Here is a 13,191-nt window from a genome sequence, read left to right on the forward strand (position 1 = left end):
ATCAGTAGACTTGGCAATTAACACCACATTGAGATGCACAGAGCAGCTAGCACTTCCCTTCAACCTATCCTTCAGCGTTAGAGCACTGATTCACAGTCAGAAGGTTTCAGAGGAGCAGCCGTGTTAGTCTGTATTCGCAAAAAGAAAAGGAGGACTTGTGGCACCTTAGAGACTAACCAATTTATTTGAGCATGAGCTTTCAGTTACAGAACTACCTGTAACAGTTGGGTGACTACGCAGCCAAGATTTTTATAGTCTGATATGGCTTTTTTTTTTTGAGTCGGTTACTGACTATTTAAGATGTCTGTAGGGGCCTGATTTAGAGCCCTCCACGGCTTTCCCTGGATTATGGTGGGTTTTGCTCTACCCATTGACATACTCCCTAAAGGTGATTATTTTATTACTTTTTTGTTCTGATCATTTACTGATCATTTATGGAAGTAAGCAACAAAAACATTATAGATGTGGCAGCAATGTTCATGGTACCTAGGATGCTTATTCCCCCATCAGGGTACCTTTAATTCACCATATCAATATAAAAATAAAAAAGGAAATGTCCTTCCTTTTTATGTCACCTTTTTCTATAGTGACCATTAAAGGATCTTTTTTGCACCAATTTAAGACACTGTAGATAGATAACGTTATGCAATGACCATTGTGAAACAAAAATTTGCTTTATATCAATATTTGTAAATATTAACATTAAAGAGAGGGAGCGAGAGCAATGAAAGAGTAGACAAGGTAATTAGAGGTCACTTCAAACCACAAAATTGGGACAAAGCCCCACTGGTGGTCAGATATGGGATGTTGGTTTGGGCTTATCTAGGCTCTAACTTTGCTTAACAACTGATTATACATCGCCTGGTGTAATGAAATTAGAAAAACTGCAATTTAGAGTTATTTGTATGCAATTACAGCATACAAATACCCTGAAGTGACTCCTATCAGTTGTTATCGGCAGGACGGAAATTTCCTATGATCAATTCAATTGTAAGATTAGAAACAAAAGTCTCATTTTTCCCTTTTATCTATATCCTGGAAGCAGATATAAGCTCATGAACAGTAATGACTTAGCCAGTTGTGCACAAAAATCTATTTATATTTTCAGTGTTTTTCCGGCAGCTTCAGCAACTTCATGCCTATAAGTAGTGACACTTTTTCCAGAATCACACAGCAAGGTATTGTAAATAAATCCTCTTGATTCACAATTGCTAGATATTTGAATAATATATAATCAGACATGGGTGTAAGGTTTCCAGTTATTCTAACTTGCTTCTGCTTGTTAGCCTGCAACAGTCATATGGTCCTGGGAAGGCACAGAATCTGCTGGGTCACCTATTTAAGAGAGATCATCAAGATACTGGACAACATTACGAAGCAGAAGGTATGTGAATTCTCAAGAGCGGTCCTTTCACTATTTGATGGGAGGGACAAAAGACTTTATTCAGATTCTGTAACTGCTGAAGTAAAGATAAGCGCTGAGCTGACAGTGGCAGGCAAAAAAATTTGTTAAGCAAACTAGACTGAAATCATCCTCTAGTACCTCTTTGAGGAGAACAGATAACCCACAAGCTTATCCGGGGGTTATCGGCTTGTCTAGCCTGATGTCTCCTCTCTCTCTCTTTTTGCCTTGATCAAGGTTTCCTGTGGTGAGATGAACGTGACAAATATTTTTGCAAACACAAAGGTAAGAGAAAAATAAATCATCCTAAATTCAGGCATAGCAGATGGTTGTTATGGGCTTCACCAAGAAACCCTGTTCAAAGAATGTGTAGCTGTAACAGTGCAGGTGGAACTGAAGAGTTTCCTCTCTTAGCTAGGGAACTGGACAAAAATACACCCCAACATATGGATGATGAACAATTCTGTTTCTCATTCTGCTAGAGATAAAACTGAAGAGAACACCTGAGTTAGAGTTGAGGCCACTATTCAGATAATAAAGGGCAGAAGCTTGCAGGCCTTCTTCAGGCAAAACCCTTCCTCCTGGAGGTTTTCAGAATTTAGCAGAAACTATTTCTGATAAGAAAGTTTGTAAGCGTTCTGTTCAGCTACTTTCAGTGAAGAGCAATCCCACAGAGCAGTGGTGTTGACAGGATTGCTGGGATTACAATAACTGAAAGGCTTTACAGGCTCTTTACCTTTGCTGGCACAAGAGAACACACTGCAAAACAAAAAGAATTGAAACTTCATTTTTCTTGGAGCTCTGTGTGTGTGTATGTCTCTCTCATACACACATGCCACATCATTCTATATTGCTATTTCTGGTTAGGCAGAATATCCCTTTAGTCGCACTTATCTGGAGGAAGCTTGTTTAGTTAGCACATAGCGATTTAATAGCAGATAATAAAGTCTCAGATGCTTTTTTGTCCTCTGAAAACTGCTGCCTAAGTCAAGTATCTCTAGCTTTACCGTTCCTGCATTCATAGAAAGGTGATGTTCTATACTGCTGCAGCAAGGCAGCTCATGATCCTACCTGATCTCATCTGCTCCCTTATGGACGATGCCCTCCACACTGCTGAATCCCTCTTGTGCTCCTGGGCGGGGGGTGACAAGCCAGGCACTGCACCCCTTGTGCCCCACTGAGCTTGGCTCTTAACTGCCTCCAGCTGGACTGGCACATAAGGGAATGAGTTGCAGGAAGAGTCACTGGATGCTGGGAACACCAGAATAGGGGTGTGGAGAGGTGGCAGGAGGATCCGCTGCAGAGAGGCTGCCATGCAACCTGCTGTCTCCCTGCAGTTTGTATTGGGGACAGGGAGGTAATGTAGATGTCAGCCTCACCGCCCGTTTGTAAAAAGGCAGGAATGGTATGGAGAGACAGAAATTTCACCCAGAGCCTGTGTCCCTCCCCACTCCCAGGCTTCACTTTTGACACACACCGTTTTATAACAGATCTTGAAAAGTTTTCATTCTCGTTCAGTGGCATTGAACATCGGCTCCTTCATGGGGGATGATCACTGAAAAACCACTGGGATGGTGAAATTAGGGAAACCACCGTTCACTCAATTGCCATGGAGTTTATCGATGTTGTCAATACGTTTTTCTCATAGTCATATTTATTCAGGATGATCTAACAAACCAACATTCCTTTCTTTCTAATCCAGTTTCTGGCGTCTACAAGTTTAGTGAACATACCCCAAGTTCCAACCTGTCCATCCCTCATCCTGGTAAGTCACATCCAAAGAGTACTTTAACATGGAAGCTTTGGCATCAAATACTAAGTCTGCTCTGGGCTATGGAAAGCAGAGTCCAGCAGGACATCCTTACAGAACAGGGTAGCAAGTGAGATCTTCAAGCGCATCAGGCTCTGGGTAGAGATGTTGCATCGACACACCTGTAATGTAAATCATCTCTTTTAAGGTGTTTCTAGCTTTGTCTGAATCTGTTCAGATGCAGCTAGCGTCTATTGGTTTTCAGCCCTGGAAGAGGATGGCTTCTAAAATTGTTTATAAAAGTCAAAAGGACTCTAATAGCTTCTGCCACTTCAATTACTTCTAAACTGCCTCCTCCCAAAAATGTTATAGTTAACTTAGGTGGCACTTTTCCTATTTGAAGCATTTGAGGAATGTTAACAGACTATCCACAAACCTCCCCTCTGAGCTGGGCAGTATTATGCTCATTTAACAGATGGGAAAACAGAGGGAGTGAGGTTAAAAAGTATATGCTGTCCACATGCCTGCCTATTTTCCCCTTAGAGTCCTCAATTCGCAATCTCATAATCATATAGGATGACCACATGTCCCGATTTTATAGGGACAGTCCCGATATTCAGGACTTTTTCTTATATAGATGCCTATTGCCCCACCCCATCCCCATTTTTCACACTTGCTATCTGGTCATTCTATAATCAGATCATTACGATGTATCAGTTGACATTGGAAAGTGCTCCTTGCTTATGCCTCCCTTGGAGTTGGTGCAAGACAGGAGCTCCTGAATCAGGGCTTTCACTTCACCACTCTTAATGAGAGAAAGGCTAACAACGTAGAGGCTGATCTGAGGCATTTTATTTAGTCTGGAGTGTTAAGAACTGCCTTTTTTTCCTGAAAAGTTGGCACTTCCTTCTCTGCTGCTAGCTGAAACCAGAACTTGTAGGCACATATTTTACACACACACACACACACACACACACACACACACAGACAGACAGACAGTGTGAGCAGGAAGTAACCGTAACTTTTTCAGATCTCATGGTTTTAGTTCAGGGTGCAGTTTTCTTCCTTCCTTAGAATCAGAAGTGGATTGCATCTTCCCAGCGTTCATCAGCTGCTAATAAAGTCTCTGCTATCACCGCGCAGTTATGTTTATCACCCCGTGAGAGTTTCTAGAAAAGGAATACACTTTTTTTTCTCTTTCTTTTAGAAAAAGGAGACATTTGATATTTTATGCAAAGCTGCAACGGTTGTTGAAAACGGCCGTTACTGCCATCCCTACAAGTTTCCCTTGGAAGGCATTTATGTTAATTTAATACAGCTAATTCAGAAGGTGAGTAATGTCCTTGCATCAGAGCCAGGCTTTTTGGCTGGGGTATGTACACAGTGGTAGATTAACCACTGGGCCAAGAGGGCCCGTGCCCAGGGGCCTCAGCCAATTGGGGGGCCCCTAGAAAAATGTGTGCTCCTGTGCCCTGACCCACACCGCCAAGTGCTCCTGTCAGGGAGCGGGGTCAGGGCACAGGGGCTCGCCCCATTCTGCCTGCCTGGCACTCCTGCCAGGGGGCGGGGCAAGCGCCTGTGCCCCGACTCCACTCCCCAGCAGGAGCACAGAGCGCGTAGAGCAGGGCAAGCCCCCACACCCCGACCACGGTCAGCGGGAGGGTGGAGGGGAAGAGGGAGGGGGAAGAGAGAGAGAGAGAGAGAGAGAGAGAGAATGCAGGTAGAAGAGGTGGGGAGGGCCCCGCACTTTCCCGGGGCCCCACAAAAGCCTAATTGCTTCTGTACATACATCACCTAGCACACGGGGATTCTGGTCCATGACTGGGACTCCGAGGCACTACCCTACTAGAAATAATATGATCCTGTGTTTTCAAATAGGATACATTTTAGAAGTACATTCATCATTTTTCACTTTTGAGGGAACCTCACACAGAGCTCAACCAAGTGTTTTTCTACTGATTGGCTGCTTGCATGACGTTTTTCACCAAGTCATGGGTGATTCAAGCAAATCCTGATGAGTAATTCATACATTCACATACACTTCATAATTTTGTACCATTCAAGCCACATTTGGCTACAAACTATGTGAGAAAATCCTTCTCAGAGCAGGTCTAACCACAAGAAAGGTGTTTGTTCTTGCCACCAGTTAGCAGCTAAAACCACCACCATAAACTAAGTACCTCAGCAATTGTACTAACATCTGTGATATGACCTTTCCTTTATAGGTACCCTGTCCGGTGAAGGCAGACAACAATATTAAGTTGAAACATTTTCTAGAGAATCTGAAAGATTTCTCCAAAAAGATAATGAAAGAAAAACTACAGTAGAATTAGAAGATAAAATTTTCCGTTCGCAAATGTACAGTGGCATTGTATTATTATTATTAATAAAGATTATTTATAATTAACCTTAAAATAAAGTGGTTTTGGATCAATGTTGCTGATGTGTTATAGGAGACATTTGTTGGTAACCATTTGTAGAGCATCAGCAATGTACTTGGTTTATTCAGAAGACACAGCTATAAAGACAGTCTCTGCCTCATGCATTGTACAATGTAAAGCAGGAATGTGAGAGAGCCAAAATGCGCTGGGAGAAAGATGAAGCATTTTTTCTTCTGTCCTCTTCTCTGCTCACCAACCACACACAACATGGGAGCACAAAAGACACAAGCACATGTGTGTGTAGGGCTTTATTAGGGGTCTGAGGGAGGACAGTGTTTCTTTCACACTGGAATTGCAAGGTTATTACATGCCCAATGAAGGAAGGGAAGGTATGAACTTGGGAGAGGGAGAAGGAAAGTAGGACGAGATGAGGATCAGATGTTTCATTTCGGTATGGTGGACAAGGGCAAGTCTGCGAAGGAATTGAAGGAGGGTGTGTTGTGGGAGGAGCAATGGGTGAAGATAATTTAGCAGCTGCGTTTTGTTAGGCCAGGAAGGGAGTGCTGAATACTACAACGAAGATGGTTTCAGTAATCAAGGAGGGAGGGAACCAAGGCACAGTGACTGACAAGTTTTACTGTTACCCCAGAAAAGGAGGATCAGATTTTGACAATTGTGTGGTGCGAGCAGTGAGAATTGGTGCTAGCCCAGATGCTCCAAAAAGAGCTATAACTCCGACAAGAGGTCAGTGTTAATGACAGCAAAGGAGAAAGGAGGAATTAAGCCTGGGAGGAAAGATAAGGAGCCATGTTTGGTTTCAGCTGGCAAAGGGCAAGAAAGAATCCAAAGCATGTGAGAGTCAAATGGATGGTGGGAAGCAGTCATTAAAGCCATGAATAGAATATTCATAGAGTCTATTTTGCAAATCCGGTGTTCAGAAACGTGATCTTATGCAAGCAAGCTACAGGGATGGCATAAACCTAAGGCCAGCAATAGCAAGCCAGTGGCTCAGAAGTACATAGACGTTGGCTACGTGCTTCAAAGGGCAATATCAATTCTAGAGCCATGAGGTGGTCACAGGTGATTTTGCAGAGTCCTTCATACAGCAGACCTCAGATTTCCTCTTTTGAGTGCTCAACTCAGTGCAGCGCACGCCATCACCACCCCACTTTACTACTATCAACAATTCAAAGAGGAGTTTGTGACAGCAGCAACAAAGGGCAAGAAAGGAGAAAGACCAGAGGGCCAGAAGGGGCAAGAACAAGAAGTCTGAGCTGAACACCCCCAGACTCCTGTGGCATTCAGAGCAGGAGTTTAGTTTCAAGTCTTTCTACCAACAAAATGCCTGACGCAGCAGGTTGCACTTAACTTCAGCAAAAAGTGTGGGAGATTTCTGATGAAACACAGCATGCAGTAGCTTTGGAAAGTCCCTGTACTCCAGTAAGGTTCAACTGGTACATCAGCTGAGTCAGAGTATTCTCAATGGAACTGCTCAGTTATCTATCGAAACCCTTTATCTATTGCCTGCACATAGCCCAAGAAAGATTTTCTTCTGCGAAAGGAAAGCACTCTAATACACAGTATTGTGTGTGTGTGTCAATAAGTCATTCCTTACAGCAGAGGAAATGGAACTTAACTTCTAAAAACCTCAGCTAATTTTGCAGCAGCCTCGCAACACTGTTTAGAGTATGCAAGTGTGGTTATTAACACCAAGAGCACATTTTTAAAAACATGAAATCAAGAGCAGTTTCAAAATGCTCCCCAATCTGTCATCTCATCTTCTACGTGCAGGGACTATTTTTGTTGTTGTGTACACAAAATGCATAGGCCAATGGCCCCTAATCCAATCACAACACAAATTACTACAAACGGGGACAAGACTACCTGCCATCAACTCTAGCCTCTCGCCCCCTTTCCCAGGAGGGCATATAGGCATTACAGCATAGGAGGTGAGCAAGTGCAAGGGATAGCAGGATGGTCTGAAGGGAGAAAGGAAGAATTTTCTGAGGTGAGAACACTATTCCAGAGGATGCTGGCAGTGAAGCTACTAGAAGGGGTGGATTTACCATACCAATCAATCAGAGAGTGGTCTCCAAGGACGACAGCTGGAATCCATTTAGAGCTTTAAGGATAGATTTTCAGTAGTGCTCAGAACCCAGCTGCCCCTCCAATAGATTGGCTGGGTAAGGATCAATTTTGAAAATCTGGCCTGTATACGGAAAGTGTTGCCTTTAATCTATGAATCAAGAAATGAATGGGCAGCCAGTGCAGCTGACAGAGCAGAGGTAATGTGTGCCCAGCAAGAATCACCACTTCAAAGGTGGGGCAACTCTATTCTGCACAAGCTAAAATTTCTAAATGGTCAAATTACTCTTTCTGCAGTCAACACAGGTGGAAGATTGTATTTGTGCTATGGTCAGATCTCGGAGAAAAGCAGCATGAAGCCAGCCTAGTGGTGAAATAGAAGACTTCCCAAGAGCACCAAGATGGTGCATGAAGTTGTGGTGGGAATTCAGTAGGTAGCACTTGACTCTGAGTCATGCCAGGGTGCAAGTAGGGGCCTTACACAGCTGCAGGAGCTATCTTTTGGGCTAAAGCCTAGATAGTCTGACCACATGTTATTAAAGATTTCATGACACTTTTGCTAAAAGTAGTTGTAATAAATGTTAGTTTCTGGACAAATTCTAGGGCAGGTAATTCTATTCTTCCTAGTTAAAAGTCCCCTGAATTTAAATTGGACACAATCTTCACTTCTGCTCCTCAACTGCATACAACATTACACAATTTAAGAGCAGCTAGGTTCCTCTCGAGAGCATGCCACATTTCAGTAGTGGGTAAGATGTCTTTTTTTTAAAAAAAAAAAAGCTCTAGCCCAACCAGGAGTTTTAGGTTTGAAGCAAGAATCACTGGGTGAAATTTTATGTTGATCAGACCAGTGCTCATGATGATCCCTTCTGACCTTAAAAACCTATGATCCTTATTGCTTACTTCCCTCGCAGGGGTGACTGACTTAGTTAAGACTAGTAAAACATTTGAGATCCTTGGAGGAAAGATGCTCCAGAAGTGCAATTAAATGCTATCATATTTCAAAGCTCTATTGCTGATCTTAGTTACCGTCCTTCTAATGACCATTGCATGGATCAGTCAATGCAGAGTAGTAAGAAGTTGTGTACACAGAAGAACAGCCATACTGAGTCAGACTAATGGTCCATCTAGCTCAGCGTTTTGTCTTCTGACAGTGGCCAGAGTCAGACGCTTTAGAGCAGGGGTAGTCAACTATTTTTTGTTGAGGTCCAAATTTCTTGGTCAAGGTATAGTTAGGCTCCACATTCCTGAGAACGTTTAAAAAAAATAATAATAATAAGTAAAAAAGATTTCAGGGTCAGTTCAAAAGCATCTGGCGATCAGGACTTGGCCTGCGGTCCACCTATTGACTACCCCTGCTTTAGAGGAAATGAACGGAACAGGGCAATTTCCAGAGATCCATCCAGTTCCAGCTTCTACCAATTGGAGGTTTAGGGACACCTGGCGCATGGGGTTGCATCTCTGAACATCTTGACTAATGGCTATTGTTGGGCCTATCCTGCATGACCCTATCTAAACTCTTTTTTGAACCTAGTTATACTTTTGGCCTTCACAACATCCTATGGCAACAAGTTTTACAGGCTGACTGTGCTGTGTGAAGTAGTACTTCCTTATGTTTGTTTTAAACCTGATGCCTATTAATTTAATCAGGTGACTCCTGGTTCTTGTGTTATGTGAAAAAAGCCACACTGATAAAAAGATGAAACATTAGAGGAGTTCAAATTTTTATTCCTTGGCAAGAACATGCACCATGTACACACAATACTGGTATGTACAATGTAACAAATAAAATTTATACATAAAATACAATGAATAATCAGAAACAACACTTCCAAAAAGTTAGCAAAACAATAAATAGGGAGTAATTGTACAACTAGAATTTCTTGCCTATATACAAATTGGTGAAACAGAACTAAAGAGAAATAGCTATAATTTAAAGTGTGCAGACTACAGTATAAGTCAGTGAAAGGCACTAAGGAAGATTTCCCCCCCATTCTAGCAATTCCAGGACCAGGAAAAAATTAAATGCACAATATGCTCTATTAAAAGCAATGTTAAGAATGTAACAAACTGACAAAAGACCCAGGAAATGTCAGTGTTAAGGCCAACACTTCCTGAAGAGAGGAAACTGGGAGGAAAACTGACAGACACAACCACACAAAAGAGCATGAGTTAAGGAAAGACTGAACTGAGACCAGAATAGCTGTATTGGCTAAAGCATAAATTTAAAAAAAGATTTAAAAATGAGTTTGGACAGAATAAGCCTGCAGATAATCCAAGAGCTGCAGGGTAAATCTGTAGCCCAGATGCATTTTTAGCAACTTTAAAAATAATGCCCATACTCAGACAAACATTCAAACCTTTCAAAGATCAGTCAAGCTTCATAAATATAAACAGAACCTACTTAAAAACATTTCATTTCAAAGTTCCTCCTTTTTAATAGCAAGGGATTTTGTTCTCCAAAGCCGAAGCTGTGACAGCAAATCACAGCCAGCAAGTCTATCATGGAGCATGCTGGTTTTATGTGCAAATTGGTATAAAAGATAGAAATGACACAAGAAGCTTCCTTTTTTAACAAACATACATACAGAAAAGCTGTCCTCTTAACTACTGTTGTACAAGTAACATTTGTTTATCAGGGACTTGTCTTTTACAGATCTGTTCCACTGTAGCAAATGCACTTTTAGACTTAATCATTTAATGTTTTAGTATGGGTAGAATGGCTCACAATGGCACCTTCAAGGTGCCATTAATGGTCTGTCAGACAGACAGACCATTTGGTAAGATCATTTTTAAAAAGCACTGATTAAGGAGGAAGTGTTTATTTGCCTAGTTGCTGGATCCTACTGCAACAAGGTCATAATGGTATTAACTTTTATCATAAAAACCAAGGAACTCCAGATCTTCTATTACTGACATTGGCCCCAACTCTACACTGAGCACATGGCTCCAGAAGCCCACATGAAGCTTGGGCTTCCTGCGGCTGCAGAGGTCCTCTTGCACGGACCTGGTGACGGCCTGGGGCCATAGCAATGACTTCTGAGCCATTATGGACTCTCTTCAGTCTTTTTAGCATGTATGACAAGTATAGAAGTTACGTAAATTAGGACGTTTAATAAGTTTACTGCACATTCACAGTAAGTTAAGTTTAAGTACCAATACTTAAATTTTTCTTCAAGATGAGAAGTACACCTCATTTTGGGGGAAGAGCTTGATGAATTGCCTCTTATTTAAATGCTGTGCTATAAAAAAAGAAATCTTGTATAAACTTTAAAATGACAGTGTCAATTGTTTTTAAAAAAACCCACGCAACATAATAAGTTTTGCTCCTGGGTGAAGACACTGAGTATGCCTACCCTGCAATTAAACACCCACAGCTAGCCCATGTCAGCTGACTTGGGCACACAGGGTTTGGGCTGCAGTGTTGTAAAATTGTGGTGCAGATTTTCAGGCTAGGGCTGGAGCATTCCCCCTCGCAGGGTCCCAGAGCCTGGGCTCCAACACAAGCACAAACATCTACACTGCAATTTTACAGTCCCCAAGCCTCGAGTTAGCTGACACGGACCAACCACGTGTGTTTAATCGCAGTGTAGACATACACATCAAAAGAAACAGATTTTTTAAAAAGGACAACAGAGCTTAACCAGAATGCTACTGAAATTCTCAAAGTTAAATATGTCCTTGTGAGACCAAATTTTAACTGCCAGACTGTGCATCTTACACTTGCATAGAGATCCACAAGACAGAGCTATTGGTCATAGTACTAAGAAGAACACATTGTATTTTGATGCATTTTTAAATATTCTGCACCCTACAGAAAGAATATTTCAACTAACTGTAAATCTTGTTACCAGAACGAATGCATGACACCCGCAGTGGAACAGTGCTATGCTTTTGTTTAGGGACTCCACCTTTTCACATCAGCAGTCACAGCTTTTTACACTCCATGCAACACTGTAAGGTTATGCTGAAGTTACAGACATTAATAATAAACGGGTTTATGAAGACTGAAGACATCTGTAACTGATGTGTTCCTGCACTAGTTACAGAACATACACAAGACAAAGGAATAATTTCTCTTGTATCACAAAAGCAATATATTAAAATGTTAAATGTTTAGTAGCAGCACAGTATTCAGGGGGATCAAATGAACTAGTAAATCAGCAGCCACTCAATGCAAAGGATAATGATTTTAGAAGAAATTAAGATACTGTCTCTAAGTGTAACGGAAAACAAAAGGCTACTTGGGTGTAGACAGGACCGACTTTTGTGCGGATGTTACTACTACCTGGAGATTGGAAGTAAAGGAAGCACCTCTCTATTTTAAAATATAAAGGGTCCAAATTCATCCCTGATCAATAGAGCATTGCCCCCAAAATATTAGGGCCAAGGGTGCGAAAGCTAGCTACAAGCTCTGAAAACACCTAGCCTGAGCTATATTATGGGTTTGTGGCATTCTCTTTAACACATTAGGATTTTTTCTTCTCCATCCATATTGAGAGTAGAGCAATTCATACAAAAAATGCAAGGCTCAGTTACAATCAGAGAGATCAGTTACACATCCTCCACTCAGTGCAAGCGCAGTCAAGGTTCAAAGCAGCCTTTTAAAAAGTAAAACATATTCTCTTGCATTTTCTTCAGCGATGGCCACCCTCAGAAAAGTAGTCAAAGTTGTTGCCTAGAGATTGTGTGCATTTAAACAGTAAATAAAAGGACAACCGCACTTCAAATAAAATGAAACGAAACAGTTTTGTTTTCATTTGCACTGAAACGAAACAAAACAAAACATTGTCCTTGCCCAATGTTCTTGAATTTGTACAGTTTAGGTTTTCAGAACAGTCACTCTTTATGCAACAATATACAGTAAGTCTACATATGTCAGTTACTAAAGGAACAGAAAGACAGACAATTAGTCATTTAATGTATGAAATTCAAACAGCAGCTACAAATAGGGAGTATTTAAATAGCCAAGGAAGGGGGCTCAGTATTCAGATTAAGTTATATCATGGATTTATACCCACTACGTGAAAACATACAACAGTGCAACACAGGACAACAGCGTAAGCCGCTAGTTTATGTACAAAGCAGGACATAAAACAGAGTTATTAGGATTTAAAGTTCAGGATCTATCCACCACACTGGGCTAATATTTTTAAAATTTAAACACACCTAAAGTTCTTGCTTTCTATACATTTCAACAAGGTTTACTGCCACTGGTTTCCCTGCACAACACAAAGAGTGGTGTAATATATGGACAATTTTGCAACAACACATATATTGGTTTAACATATGTTAATATAACATACAGTATAAGGGTAATTAGAGAAACAAGTTCATTTTTGTTTACTGATGAGGCATTGTTTGGTAGCCCCTTCTGGTTAAATTGCGCCAGTTCTTCAATATTTTCTAAAGAACTATGAATTTTAGCAAAGCATTACAACACACATTAATCTTTACTCTGAAGCAGAATGCAAAACACCTACTGAAGCAGAGAGTCAATGACGACACCTGGCTTTGCTGAACGTTTTCTGTTCAGAGAGGAGGGGTGGAAAAAGACAAACACACATTAGTAG

At 41.3% G+C, this 13,191-nt stretch overlaps 1 protein-coding gene and 1 long non-coding RNA gene across 8 annotated transcripts in view; one reads left to right on the plus strand and one right to left on the minus strand.

The window, feature by feature from the left end:
* The window catches only part of KIF3A (kinesin family member 3A), a 52,452-nt gene that overhangs the window by 3,687 nt on the left and 35,574 nt on the right, over positions 1-13,191 (minus strand). For 3 of the 7 annotated variants that reach the window (XM_048862489.2, XM_048862491.2, XM_048862492.2), the window contains one exon: positions 13,102-13,146. In XM_048862489.2, coding sequence (XP_048718446.1) covers positions 13,102-13,146 — 45 coding nt within the window. Of the gene's footprint in view, positions 1-9,320; positions 13,147-13,191 lie in introns of those variants that run through there. The other 4 variants (XM_048862494.2, XM_048862496.2, XM_048862495.2 and 1 more) reach the window with 2 other exon arrangements.
* On the plus strand, positions 1,638-3,167 carry LOC142073073 (uncharacterized). The gene is made up of 2 exons (XR_012669761.1): positions 1,638-1,687; positions 3,105-3,167. It is a non-coding gene; the product is annotated as an uncharacterized LOC142073073 (long non-coding RNA).

This window comes from Caretta caretta, chromosome 8 (assembly GCF_965140235.1).
Source record: "Caretta caretta isolate rCarCar2 chromosome 8, rCarCar1.hap1, whole genome shotgun sequence".
NCBI lineage: Eukaryota > Metazoa > Chordata > Testudines > Cheloniidae > Caretta > Caretta caretta.